General features: G+C 37.0%; 1 protein-coding gene across 1 annotated transcript; it reads left to right on the forward strand.

Moving 5' to 3' along the window:
• Positions 1–668: 668 nt before the first annotated feature.
• Positions 669–6,805, forward strand: CRYGS (crystallin gamma S). Its single transcript, XM_070753146.1, has 2 exons — positions 669–993; positions 6,357–6,805. Exons 1-2 carry the CDS (start codon positions 742–744, stop codon positions 6,627–6,629), a joined length of 525 nt encoding a protein of 174 aa, XP_070609247.1. The 5' UTR covers positions 669–741; the 3' UTR covers positions 6,630–6,805.
• Positions 6,806–13,041: the final 6,236 nt, after the last annotated feature.

Here is a 13,041-nt window from a genome sequence, read left to right on the forward strand (position 1 = left end):
TTTTTTCATACCCAAATCAAAGACATCCAACAGAGAGCTATTAAAAACATCACCTGGAACAACCTTGCAACCCAATTTTACCCTCTGTCCCCATGATATAGACCCTATTTTTTTCCCAAGCTGTAATTGAAGTATGGCATATTACTGTTCTTCATACTACAAAATAGCAGGCAGTTCCAAAACACACAGAATGATAAAGTGTCAGAATGAAGCATTCTTATACTACCAAAGCTGAGATCTGTGGAAAGACTTAAAGGCAGGAAAGAATTGAGTTTTATTGGTAGTGCTAAAATAGCTCTTCATTCAGTAGTCCTGTCAATCATTTCACCAAATTGGATGCTGCTGAGTTGATGCCATAAAGATTCTTTTGATTATTTGGGGATAACCAGCATGTCCCATATCAGTTGTAACTTTTCATAAACCTATTAATTTGGGCAATGTCTTTAGCACTTAAAAACCAGCGGTTTGGGATTTTTTTCTCTATTTTAAACACCAAAATAAATTTACCCTAGATTATATTTCTTTGTACTGTAGGTTTAATGCATGAGATCAAAAGATACAATTGGATATCATCAGCAACTTTGGCATTTAATTAACCAAAGCACCAACAAATAAAAGGGACATGGTACAAGCTCAGGTGCAATTTCCATTTAGAGGCAAAAATTTCTCGGTAGTGCTCATCTGCTACAGAGTTCAGACAGAGAGTAGCTTTACGGACACTTATTTTTCTCTCCTTTGCTTATGTTTCAGATCACTTTCTATGAAGGCAAGAATTTCCAAGGATGCCGCTATGAATCTGATAGGGATTGTTTGGATTTCCACACTGACTTGAGCCGTTGCAATTCCATCCGTGTAGAAAATGGGGTCTGGGTTGTTTATGAGCAGCCAAATTTTGCGGGAAACATGTATGTTTTAAGCCATGGAGAATATCCTGAATACCATTGCTGGATGGGCCTGAATGATAGAGTCAGCTCCTGCAAATCCATTCAGTTGGTGAGTAGAATAATTTTCTTTTCCATTCAGAGAAACACATTTTCCTTTTACAAAATATGGTTCTTCTTACTATGTTAGTTCACTTCCAGTAAGCTTTCTGTGAAAGAATGTAGACCTGGTCTTGGAAAGAGTTAAATGGGAGTTGGGCAATGAACTTATAAGTGAGGAGAAAAGATCACTCAATCTTGAGAAAGAGAAAAGCCTTAGAATAATCCAATATAAAACAAGTGTGTGTCTATATGACCACACCATCTATATGCTCTTGAGTGTACACACACAAACACACACATTCTCACAAACACACATTTTGGCACAGAAAAGTTGCAATACACACATAATTTATAATGTGTAATTGAAATACAATAATTTATGTTTACCACTAGCTGCTTTTATATCCAGAATGTCCTTCAATTGCCTGACAGGTCAATATTTTCAAGTGAAGGACATTCTGTAGAAGTTATGCAAATCATCTTGCTTAGATAAATAACTTTTATTTATAATAATCTTGGCTCAGATATTTATTTATTTATTTATTTATTTGTTTGTTTGTATCTTATTTTTATTATTTTTACAATTAACTTATGGCAGTGAACATATCTAATATTCCTTCCTCACAACAACTCTATGATGTGGGTTGGACTGAAGAAAAGTAACCCTTCCAAAGTTATCCAGCCTGGTGCCACTAGACACCAGGGGTGTCAAACAGTGTTCCCTCTAATTTTTTTTTGGGGGGGGGGCGGAAAAGTATAGTGCCTGAGCGGCAGTCCCTTCGGGACTGGGCGGCACAGAAATAATAAACAAACAAACAAACAAACAAACAAACAAACAAATAAAAAACCCACCCTGTTTTGCCTCAGAAAATTTCAAAATAAAATACTGTACTGTGTGTCTATAACAGTGAGCTCATAATAGGGCAACTCTATCAATATCAAAATGCCACTTAAATAGTTGAGCTAGTTTCAAACTAGATTTTGATTTTCTTTCTCTCTTCCTTACTCCCATTCTTTTTCTTTCTCTTTTCCGTCTTCTCTTTTTTCTATCTGTTTCTCTCTCTTCCTCTCTTCCTCTCTCTCTCCTTCCCTCTCACTCTTTCCCTCTCGGCTTCTGGGCAGGTTTGGAAAACTCTGAGTTGATTATGATTTCTAAGTGAGCGATTGCTCACTGCTCAGCTTAGAGGGAACTATGGTGTCAAACTCATGTTGTTACATTGTCACATGATGTATCATGACTCCCCCCCCCTTTGCTAAAAAGGAGATGGGCATGGCCAGCTCATGGGCTTGACACCCCTGCACTAGACAAATCTGGCTTAATATTATATTATAATACAGTTTATAGAAAAGAAAATTGTATTTGAGCAATGAATGAAACAAAAGAAAAAATTAAAATATTCAATGAGAAAATTAAAAATGGTAAGAGACTTTTGAAAAGTAAAAAAAAGGGAAGAAATTGCTAAAAGAGAAACAAAATAATTAAATTTTACCAGATGTTCAGAAGAAACATATGAAAATAAGAGTATAGGAATTCTCCCCAAATGAGGAGTTCCCTCTTGATTGAGTAAACTAATGGCAAGAAATGGATTTCTACTAAATAAATAATCTGCAAAATGATGATTGGAATTTTTGAGGCGGAAATCATAGAACTGTACTTTACATTAGAAAACCTGCTCTAATGATATACTCTTCTGAAAAGATTCTGGATTTTGGTTGGACAGGCGATTAGTTTGAAGAAAGTGTCCGATTTTAACTGAGTCTAGGAAACATGCTATTTCTGTATGCTTCTCTCCTCAAAATTATTATTATTAATAATAATAATAATAATAATAATAATAATAATAATAATAATTAGATTTGTATGCCGCCCCTCTCCGAATTACAAGTGTATAGTTTGCAGTTTGTTATAGTGTGGAAAACACAACTTATATTGATTGACATCAGTCTTTGTAATCCATTGGTGTTTGCATAAAGTGATGGGTGAACAGTGCAGTCAGGCGGTAGGGAAAGCAAGTAGGATGCTTGGCCGCATAGCTAGAGGTATAACAAGCAGGAAGAGGGAGATTATGATCCCGCTATATAGAATGCTGGTGAGACCACATTTGGAATACTGTGTTCAGTTCTGGAGACCTCACCTACAAAAAGATATTGACAAAATTGAACGGGTCCAAAGACGGGCTACAAGAATGGTGGAAGGTCTTAAGCATAAAACGTATCAGGAAAGACTTCATGAACTCAATCTGTATAGTCTGGAGGACAGAAGGAAAAGGGGGGACATGATCGAAACATTTAAATATGTCAAAGGGTTAAATAAGGTCCAGGAGGGAAGTGTTTTTAATAGGAAAGTGAACACAAGAACAAGGGGACACAATCTGAAGTTAGTTGGGGGAAAGATCAAAAGCAACATGAGAAAATATTATTTTACTGAAAGAGTAGTAGATCCTTGGAACAAACTTCCAGCAGACGTGGTTGGCAAATCCACAGTAACTGAATTTAAACATGCCTGGGATAAACATATATCCATCCATCCTAAGATAAAATACAGAAAATAGTATAAGGGCAGACTAGATGGACCATGAGGTCTTTTTCTGCCGTCAGACTTCTATGTTTCTATGTGATGCTGAGATTCTCTTTTCTGATTTTTCACCCTGCTACAGTTAATGTTCATTTTTAAAGGCCTGAATGTCCTTGGGAGACAAATGCCAGGAGGAATCAATCTTACTGGCATTGTACATTTAGGACATCAGTTAGTTTATATAAACTTCCTTGGATAGCTTTGTTTCTTCTGATGGTGCACTTAAAGCTTCACTTGTTAACAACTCCATGCCATTTACAAAACTGTGATGCCATTCATCACTGGCTTTGAAAGTTATTCTCATGTGATCTACTATTATGCTAACTGCTGACCTCAGTCTCATTGCATATATTAAAGCTCCATGAATGTTGCTCCATGGAGTGTTATTTTCTGTGCCATTTATATATGCCTTCATGTTCCAGTTTCAGCTTTTTTTACTAACAGTATCTACATTATATGGAAATCTGATAATTTATTTTTTACACTATACTAATCACATGCAGTTGGCTCGTGATTTTAATTTTACAGTCAATTTTTAGTTTTAGAAATATTTGTTCTTTTTCTTTGCTGCTCCCTTTCCTTCTTTTCTTCGGAGAGGGGTGGCATACAAATCTAATAAATCTTAATCTTAATCTTCCTCCAGCCATATGATCACATTTCACCTACAAATACAAATTTAAACAACAATATTTGTGGCCATTAATTCACCTGGAACTCAAACTGAAGCAGCTGAAAAGCATGTACACTTTTAAAGGGAAATATGGAACATTGTCCAGACTGTTTCAAGTACATTTGACTTTGTTGTTGGGCAAAATCTACTGCTGAATTACTTAAAAACTGTATCTATTATATCTGAAGTCTTGTTAAATTGAGGATCATAACACTGAGGATCTAATGAGTGTTTGTGTTTGTGTATATCTATTACTTCACCATTCACTTATTTACTTCTAAGACAGTATTTAGATAAATACATTTTTCTGCGGCTCTTTAATAATAACAAAAATGACAACAACAATAATAATCCCATATAACAATAGTTTGTACATACAGTGGTACCTCGAGATACGAGTTTAATTCGTTCCGGACCTGGGCTCTTAAGTCGAGCAGCTCTTATCTCGAACGACTTTTCCCCATAGGAATTAATGTAAATAATTTTAATTGGTTCCAGCCCTCAAAAAACTCACAAAGTTAGTCTAAATTATGCAGAAAGACATGTTTTTAATGAAGAAATGTACATGTACATATAAATGAATAATGAAGTTTCTTTCACTTAACTTGTAAACGTTCTTAAACTTTTAAATTTACATATGTTCAACTTCTCTGCCACCCAATCCTGTAGGACAGAGGTCCCCAACCCTTTTTGCACCAGGGACCGGCTTTAAGCGATCAAGAGAGGAATGGGTGAATGAATGGACGGAGGGTGGGAAGGAAGGAAGGAAAGAGGGAAGGGACAGGAACAGAGGAAGGAAGCAAGGAAACTTATGAAAGGGGAGAGTAAGAGAGGAATGAGTGAAGGGAGGGAGGGAGGGAAGAAGGTGGGAAGGAGAAAGAAAAGAAGAAATAGAGGAAGGGAAGGTAAAAGAGAGAAAGAAAAAGAGAAAGAAAGAAAGAAAGGGGGAAGGGACAGGAACAGAGGAAGGAAGCAAGGAAACTTATGAAAGGGGAGAGTAAGAGAGGAATGAGTGAAGGGAGGGAGGGAGGGAAGAAGGTGGGAAGGAGAAAGAAAAGAAGAAATAGAGGAAGGGAAGGTAAAAGAGAGAAAGAAAAAGAGCAAGAAAGAAAGCTGCAAGCACCCCCCCGAGCCCCCCAGGCCGGCTGCAACCTTTTAAAACATGCGCGCCGCTTCGCAGCTGTCTCCTGAAGCCGAACGCGGAAGTTAGCGTTTGGCTTCAGGAGACTGCTCCTTGGCGCTTGTATCTCGAATTTGGGCTTGTAAGTAGAACAAAAATATCTCTCCCCTCCCAGCTCTTATCTCGAGTTGCTCTTAAGTAGAGCAGCTCTTATGTCGGGGTTCCACTGTATTGTCAGAGGACAAAGATTGTAAATTGGTATATATTAATTTTACTACACCAAAGGTTTGTGTAAATTTTCAGTTTGCTAGAGCTTTTCATCAATCAAAATATCAAATTTGAGGTCCTGGTAAGTTAATACAGAGATTCTGGTAATAATACAGAAGCATTATAACATAGCCTTGAAAATCTGATACATCTCAAAGCAGCTTTCCCCAATAAGATACTCTTTAATTTTGTTATAGTGAAAATGATTCTATAGGTTCCACTGTGACAGAAAAAAAATGGAGTCCAGCTGCAGTTAATTACAATGTAGTTTTATAACACTTGCCATTGGTGATAAACTTTTCTTGACCATCACATCATAGTATATGGCAGAAATGTTGCTCAAATTATAATTATAAATGTTTGATTTTTAAATGTTTAGCTTTTTAAGATACTTTTAAAATTAATTATTTCTATTAATTGGATTAGAAGTGTTTTATATATTGTATTTTTTTATTGAAATGTTGTAAGCCGCCCCGAGTCCACAAAGAGGGGCAACATATTAGTCAAATAAATAAATAAATAAATAAATAAATAAATAAATAAATAAATAAATAAATAAATATTTGTAAAATATAATGAATACATGTATTCATCAAATGGTGTAATGTATATATCTCTAATTTCAAAATATTATTTATCATAATGAATATTCTCCATTTTACACCACATTTTAAGAGCCGGCAGAAAGGTTTGTGTCCAACTCTTTAGCAAACTTTATATTCTCTCTCTTCTTCATTACAGACTGGTGGAGAGAAATATCAGATCCAGTTCTTTGAGAAGGGTGACTTTAGTGGTCAAATGCATGAATCTGTAGAGGATTGCCCTTCTGTGATGGAGAAGTTTCACCTGCCAGAAATTCATTCTTGCAAAGTTCTGGATGGGGCATGGGTTTTCTATGAACATCCCAACTTCCGTGGCAAGCAATATTTCCTGGATAGAGGAGAATACAGTAAACCCATGGAGTGGGGAGCTGCAACTCCACTGGTCCAATCCTTCCGCCATATTGCAGAATAATAAATTGCATGGAGTCTGAAGCTGATATGATAGAGACTTGATGCCATACTTGTGGGCTTCATGCTGCCTGTCATTATTTGTGGTATATGTGTCCCTTCGAGTGATCCTTTAAAGGAGATGACTAATTTCTGCACTGCTATTTTGGAAAGATAATTAAATTTATTTAGCATCAAAAACAGAGTGAGACTGATCTTTTTAACCCTGTCTCATATCTTCTTAGTTATGGTTTAGAGCAGAGGTCTCCAACCTTGGCAACTTTAAGACTTGTGGACTTCAACTCTCAGAATTCCTCAGCCAGAGGTTGGATACTGTCTGGGGAATTCTGGTAACTGAAATCCACACAGCTTAAAGTTGTCAAGGTTGAAAAACAGTGGTTTAGAGAAAATATAATAATGTGGTTAAAAAGGAGAAGCACGTGTGTTTTGGAAGATTTTGTTAAGAATCTCCTTTCCTGAACAATTTAAACACCGGCTTAATGGATAAGATAATAAGCAAATTCACTCTGAGGAAGCTTTCTCAGAGCCTTCCAAATTTTCTGAGCACAAAAATCCATGAAGAGGTTGCTTTCTCTCCCTTCACACTCCAATGTCTCCTTTCTCTTTTGTTTAATAATGTGGATGGATGTACAGATGTATATCACAATCCTCTCTTTCCTTCACATATTCAACCGATATTAGGGAGGACGGAAGAGCTATTTGAACCACTTTAGGGCAGCTTTGTCCCTAATGGTGTCCTGCAAATACATTGTGGAATCTGAGGCTTCACATAATATAGAAATTCTCAGGATGGAGTTTAGCCCAAAAGTAGCTTTATGTACCTTAATTAAATATGGAGAAAAGATAAACTAATAAAGGAGAATATTTGTAGCTCAGATTTGAAATGAGGGGTCCTTGGTGCTCTCTGAGCTTGTTTGTTTTCTTGAAGGTGTTTTATGACCCAAAATAGGTAATAATTAATAATAATAATAATAATAATAATAATAATTTATTGGATTTGTAGGCCGCCCCTCTCTGTAGACTCCGTAGACTCGTAGACTAATACCATCAGCACATTACTTAGTTTGGGTTATGAAACATCTGCAAGAAAACAAGCTCAAAGAGCACCAAAGACCTCTCAAAAGACAAACCATTATCTCCAGGACATCTCTTTAGTATCTATTATTGGAACCCAATATTAAGGCAATAATTTGGGATGCTATCAAAAGAAAAATGAATATTTCATACTTATACTACTTTCTTTTTTCTTGGAAAAAAAGAAAAATAAAACTTCAGTTCCTTTCACCAATAAATGCCTCTTGTTCACATGCTGGGGTGAGAGAGAAATTTGAGGTTTGTCTCCTTTATCCTGTAACAAAAATTGTGAATTAGGTTCCTTTATTTGAGAACATCGTAAGCTCATTTACTTTACTCAACCTGTGGTAAAATTATCTATGATTAAGGGGTGATCATATCCCCATTGAAATCAATACAACTATAGCTGCTTTCTCCAATCAAGACTGATTTTTTAAAAAAATTCCCTTTCCCCCACCCTTCCCCAATCTATAGGTTCATTATTTTTCTATTCCATATAGTTGTGTTTCATTTCTTTGCCACCAGATGTCCTCCATTTTCTTCTTAACTGGAACCATTTATGAAATGTTTGGATAAACTCATTCTGTTTTCCCCTCCCATATATATTATGCCTCAAGTCCTAGAATATAACAAATGTTGATATTGTTGATCCATTTTCTGTGCTGGGGACTCCAGGGAACCTGTGCATTTTTTGCATAACAAGCAAGAGAAAGGGGACTTTTGATAATGATATTCAGCACATAAACTGTGCACTTTTATTACATGGGCCTCGCAGACTTCTCCGGTTTGATGTATGAGGTTATTAGGAAGCTATGAAGCCGGGTATGTGATGCTTGTCAGGAGCTACAACAACACAGCTTCTATGAAAACACTACTGATTTGGGACAGGCTGAAGAGGGAACAATCCATACAAGAGAGAGACAGAGAGAGAAAGAAAGACCAGCAGGGGACAAGAGACTGGAACTAAGCTTCATTCCTGTTGAAAGACAGGAATCAGTGGAAACACTATTTCTGTTTTAATCTTTAAATTGTTACAAGTCTCTCTAGGCTTTCTCTACTTCCACTAACCATGACAATTTTATTCCAGAAAGTTCCTTTATTTCATCAGTGTCTCTGTAATGTGGCCAGGGGTGGGTTATTGGCCAGATTGGGGGTGGGTGGGGGGAGAAACCCAGTGGGGTAGTGAAAATGGAGCTCCACCCCAGAACACCCAATTTCACTGAAAGATTTTGAAAGAAAATGCAGGGCGTCCTGCATAAGCCACGCCCCAAAAATTTGGTAGCCATTCACTGGATGTGGCCTTCATTTTGTCCTCAATGTATTCCTATGAATACTATTAGTAGTTTTTGTGTTTAACCTCCTAGGTACATTAACCACCTGGGTAGGCAAAAAGGCAGGTTATTTATTTATTTATCTATCTATCTATCTATCTATTTATCTATCTATCTATCTATCTATCTATCTATCTATCTATTTGCTCGCTCACTCACTCACTCACTTACTTGTTTATTTATTTACTTATTAGATTTGTATGCCGCCCCTCTCCGTAGACTCGGGACGGCTCACAACAACAATAAAACAATTCAAGACAAATGTAATAATTTAAAAAACATTAAAAAAAACCGTTATTAAAGCAGACATACACACAAACATACCATATATGAATTGTATAGGCCCGGGGGAGATGTCTCAATTCCCCCATGCCTAACGGCTGAGGTGGGTTTTAAGGAGTTTACAAAAGGCAAGGAGGGTGGGGGCAGTTCTAATCTCAAGGGGGAAGCTGGTTCCAGAGGGTCGGGGCCGCCACAGAGAAGGCTGTTCCCCTGGGACCCGCCAAACAACATTGTTTAGTCGATGGGTCCCGGAGAAGGCCAACTCTGTGGGACCTAATCAGTCGCTGAGATTTGTGCGGCGGAAGGTGGTCCTGGAGATATTCTGGTCCGATGCCATGAAGGGTTAACTTTTCCATGGGTATAATCTGGCAATTTTGTTGGGGTTGTAATTAGGTAACCTATGGCATGAGATTTACCCTGACAATTATTGGCCACTCAAGCTAGGATGGACATATCATTTCCCTCCAGTGCAAGGATAGCAATTCTGCTCCGATCAGTAGACCTTTTGAACTGTTCTCCAGGGAAGTAGGAGTGAAGAAGACAGACCTTTACCATTTGATTGTACAACATTACCCATACATGTCAGCTGTTTTTAGGCTGCTTTGAAATATGGGATTAATACTCTTAAGGAAGTGCACTCAGCCTGTTTTCAGCTCTTTATGGGCCATAAATAAGGATAGCACCATTTGACAATATTGTGCTTTTTGAAGGATAAAGATTGGCAACAGAGCAACAAATTATCTGGCAGCTCAAGGACTAGTAATTGCACTTTTAATCTGCTGTGAAGAATGCCACTTTGTTTCTTCTACAATAGACTAACAAGGTTGCCTACTTTGTGGAGTTACAATAACTCATTGGATTCTAGTCTCCTGTGACAAAGTGAAATGAGATACACCATGTTGGCATTTAAAGTGAGGAGCAAAATGGCTGACTCTTTGGGTGATAGGGAACAATTTTACCAGGGGATAAATAACCTGTGCTAGCTAAGTAACCTCACATGAAGTTCTCAAAGCCCTTCTGGAATATGATACTAATTTTTAATTTTAATGTGACAGTCATGGGTGTTAATGGTATTAGTTTAATGACAAGTTTTAACCATGCCACCTTAGTTTTAGAAAGATAAACTTGATAACAAAATCACTTCTGTCTCTGTGTTTAAGAGATAGATTTAACTAAAAATAGATGACAAACAGATAAAAGAACATCATTGATGAGCCTTCTCCTTATTTGTTATGTCATGCAAAGGACAAATGGAAAACTCAAATGGAAAAAGGCTGTCCACCACTTCTTTACACCATGAATTTCAGTTGCTTTGAAACTGGTCTAGCATTGCACGGTAGATCATGTAACATGTATAAAGTGTCTGAGCTAGATTAGAAATATCAACTATACTCTCAACCACAGATGAGTGATGAAAGTCTTCTGATTTTTTCTACTTTATTAGCAGTCAGCAAAAATGACACTACCATTTCCCCACATGTATTTCATGTGACAAGAGAAAATCTTGAACAGTAACAGCAGTAGAACTCTTTTCTATTTATTTATTTATTTATTTATTTATTTATTCATTCATTCATTCATTCATTCATTCTTTCTTTCTTTCATTTATTTATTTATTTATTTATTTATTGTATTTGTATGCCACTCCTCTCCGCAGAGTCGGGGCGGCTAACAACAATGGTAAAACAACATGTAACAATCCAATTTAATAAAACAACTAAAAACCCTTATTATAAAAAACCAAACATACACACAAACATACCATGCATAACTTGTAATGGCCTAGGGGAAGGAATATCTTAACTCCCCCATGCCTGGCGACAAAGGTAGGTCTTGAGTAATTTGCGAAAGACGAGGGTGGGGGCAATTCTAATCTCTGGGGGGAGTTGATTCCAGAGGGCCGGGGCCGCCACACAGAAGGCTCTTCCCCTGGGGCCCGCCAAACGACATTGTTTGGTCGACGGGACCCGGAGAAGGCCAACTCTGTGGGACCTTATCGGCCGCTGGGATTCGTGCGGTAGAAGGCGGTTCCGGATGGATTCTGGCCCAATGTCATGTAGGGCTTTAAAGGTCATTACCAACACTTTTTGGCCCTGTTGGGAGCCTGCCTTCCATTTTGAGTCCTATTCCATGCCACAAATCTAATATGGGAGACAAAGATACCAGCTGTAACTGCCTCAAGAATGCACTCAAAAGTATTCCGTTTGTATTTTACAAAAGATTCCCCATTTCAAAGACAGGATGAAGAAATAGGAAATTGTATCATTTCTTTGTACTTATGAGCTGTTTTGACCACTAGGGCAAATGGTGAGAGATAAGGAGAAGGCTCATCAGTGATGTTCTTTTATCTGTTTGTCATCTATTTTTAGTTAAATCTATCTCTTAAACACAGAGACAGAAGTGATTTTGTTATCTTTCTCTCTTTTATCATTCCCTCACTTCAAGATACAATTTAAAAATCTTCATATGTTTCTTAATCTAATTTTTACTTCAGATATAATGAATTCACTGACAGCTGGTTAAGTTCATATTCTTCATCAAATAAAAACGTATTATTAGTATTTTTAATGGAATATTCTGCTACTTAATTACTCCCCCGTTCTTTCTGAAATCTGCTTATGTTCAGAAGCATATCCTCTAATAGGGCTTCTGCTGAATTCAAATCTCTAAAAAATGAAAAGTTCTGAAGAATGTGAGTCACACATACTACTGAAGAATGAAGCTGAGATCATTTTGGTGTGTTAGGTCTTCATGAAGAATTTGACTATATACGGCCTGAATGGGATAGTAACCAGACAATATCGCACATCTCACTTTTGTAGAAGAGAAGTAGGGTTGGAGAGTGAAATTAAGAATGTCATCAGCTTAGAGTCATTACACTGCCACAAATGGTCCAAGTCCAACACTTCTTCAATTATGTTGACCCTTATCTGGAACTAATTTATTATTGAATTTCAGTTGACTAGATTCTTGTGTATAGGCTTGAGCATTAAATATTTGAACTGCAACTTAATGCATAGTCTTGACCAGGGGTGTAAAACTTGCGGTGTCATGGCGGCATCACGTGATGTATCTGTACTTTTTTCCCCTTGGCCAAACTGGGCATTGCCATGGACAGCATGTGACGCCTCCAGCCGTTGGGCTGCAACTTTGGCAGTCCTGGTCTTGAGCCTCTGCTCCTGATGCCTTTGGTACAATTTGATGAAAAGGACATTATTTTATGAGAAGAATAATACTATATTAGGCTGATGGATTTACATATCATATTTTATCAGCCAGTCAGCTTGAACATGGAAGGTAAGGGAAAGTTGATAACTAAACCAGAATTGAATTTTACAAAAACCAATTCTATCATTTCCAATTGGAAACAGAGGAAACATTTCACTTGTCAAGTGACTGAAGGACATGCTGTGAAAAGCTTTGCTATCTGTATCATATCTAGATTTACCATTTTTTGCCTTAAGACTCTCAAAAAGATTAGTTTTGTGACATCCTTTTCTTAAAACTTTAACAAAATTGCAATAGGAAACCAGCAGAAATCCATTATTCAGTTTGTCAAATTTGAATCAAGGTAAGATTTCAACTTAAAAACGCTGTTTTTAAAATTTTCTAATTTACTGTCATGATTGCTATAATTCATCAATATTTTTTAAAAAGATCATGGTAGTATATAGGTCTTTTCCTTGCTATCTTTTATTTTTCCACCCATAACCCTAAATACTAAGTTGA

The sequence above is a fragment of the Erythrolamprus reginae genome, chromosome 5 (genome assembly GCF_031021105.1).
Source record: "Erythrolamprus reginae isolate rEryReg1 chromosome 5, rEryReg1.hap1, whole genome shotgun sequence".
NCBI lineage: Eukaryota > Metazoa > Chordata > Lepidosauria > Squamata > Dipsadidae > Erythrolamprus > Erythrolamprus reginae.

Bases quoted from the DNA above. Each gene is read 5' to 3' on its own strand.
- CRYGS (XM_070753146.1), top strand. From the start codon at position 742: ATGTTTCAGATCACTTTCTATGAAGGCAAGAATTTCCAAGGATGCCGC. The intron at 994-6,356 runs GTGAGTAGAATA...TCTTCATTACAG, and splicing joins CCTGCAAATCCATTCAGTTG to ACTGGTGGAGAGAAATATCA.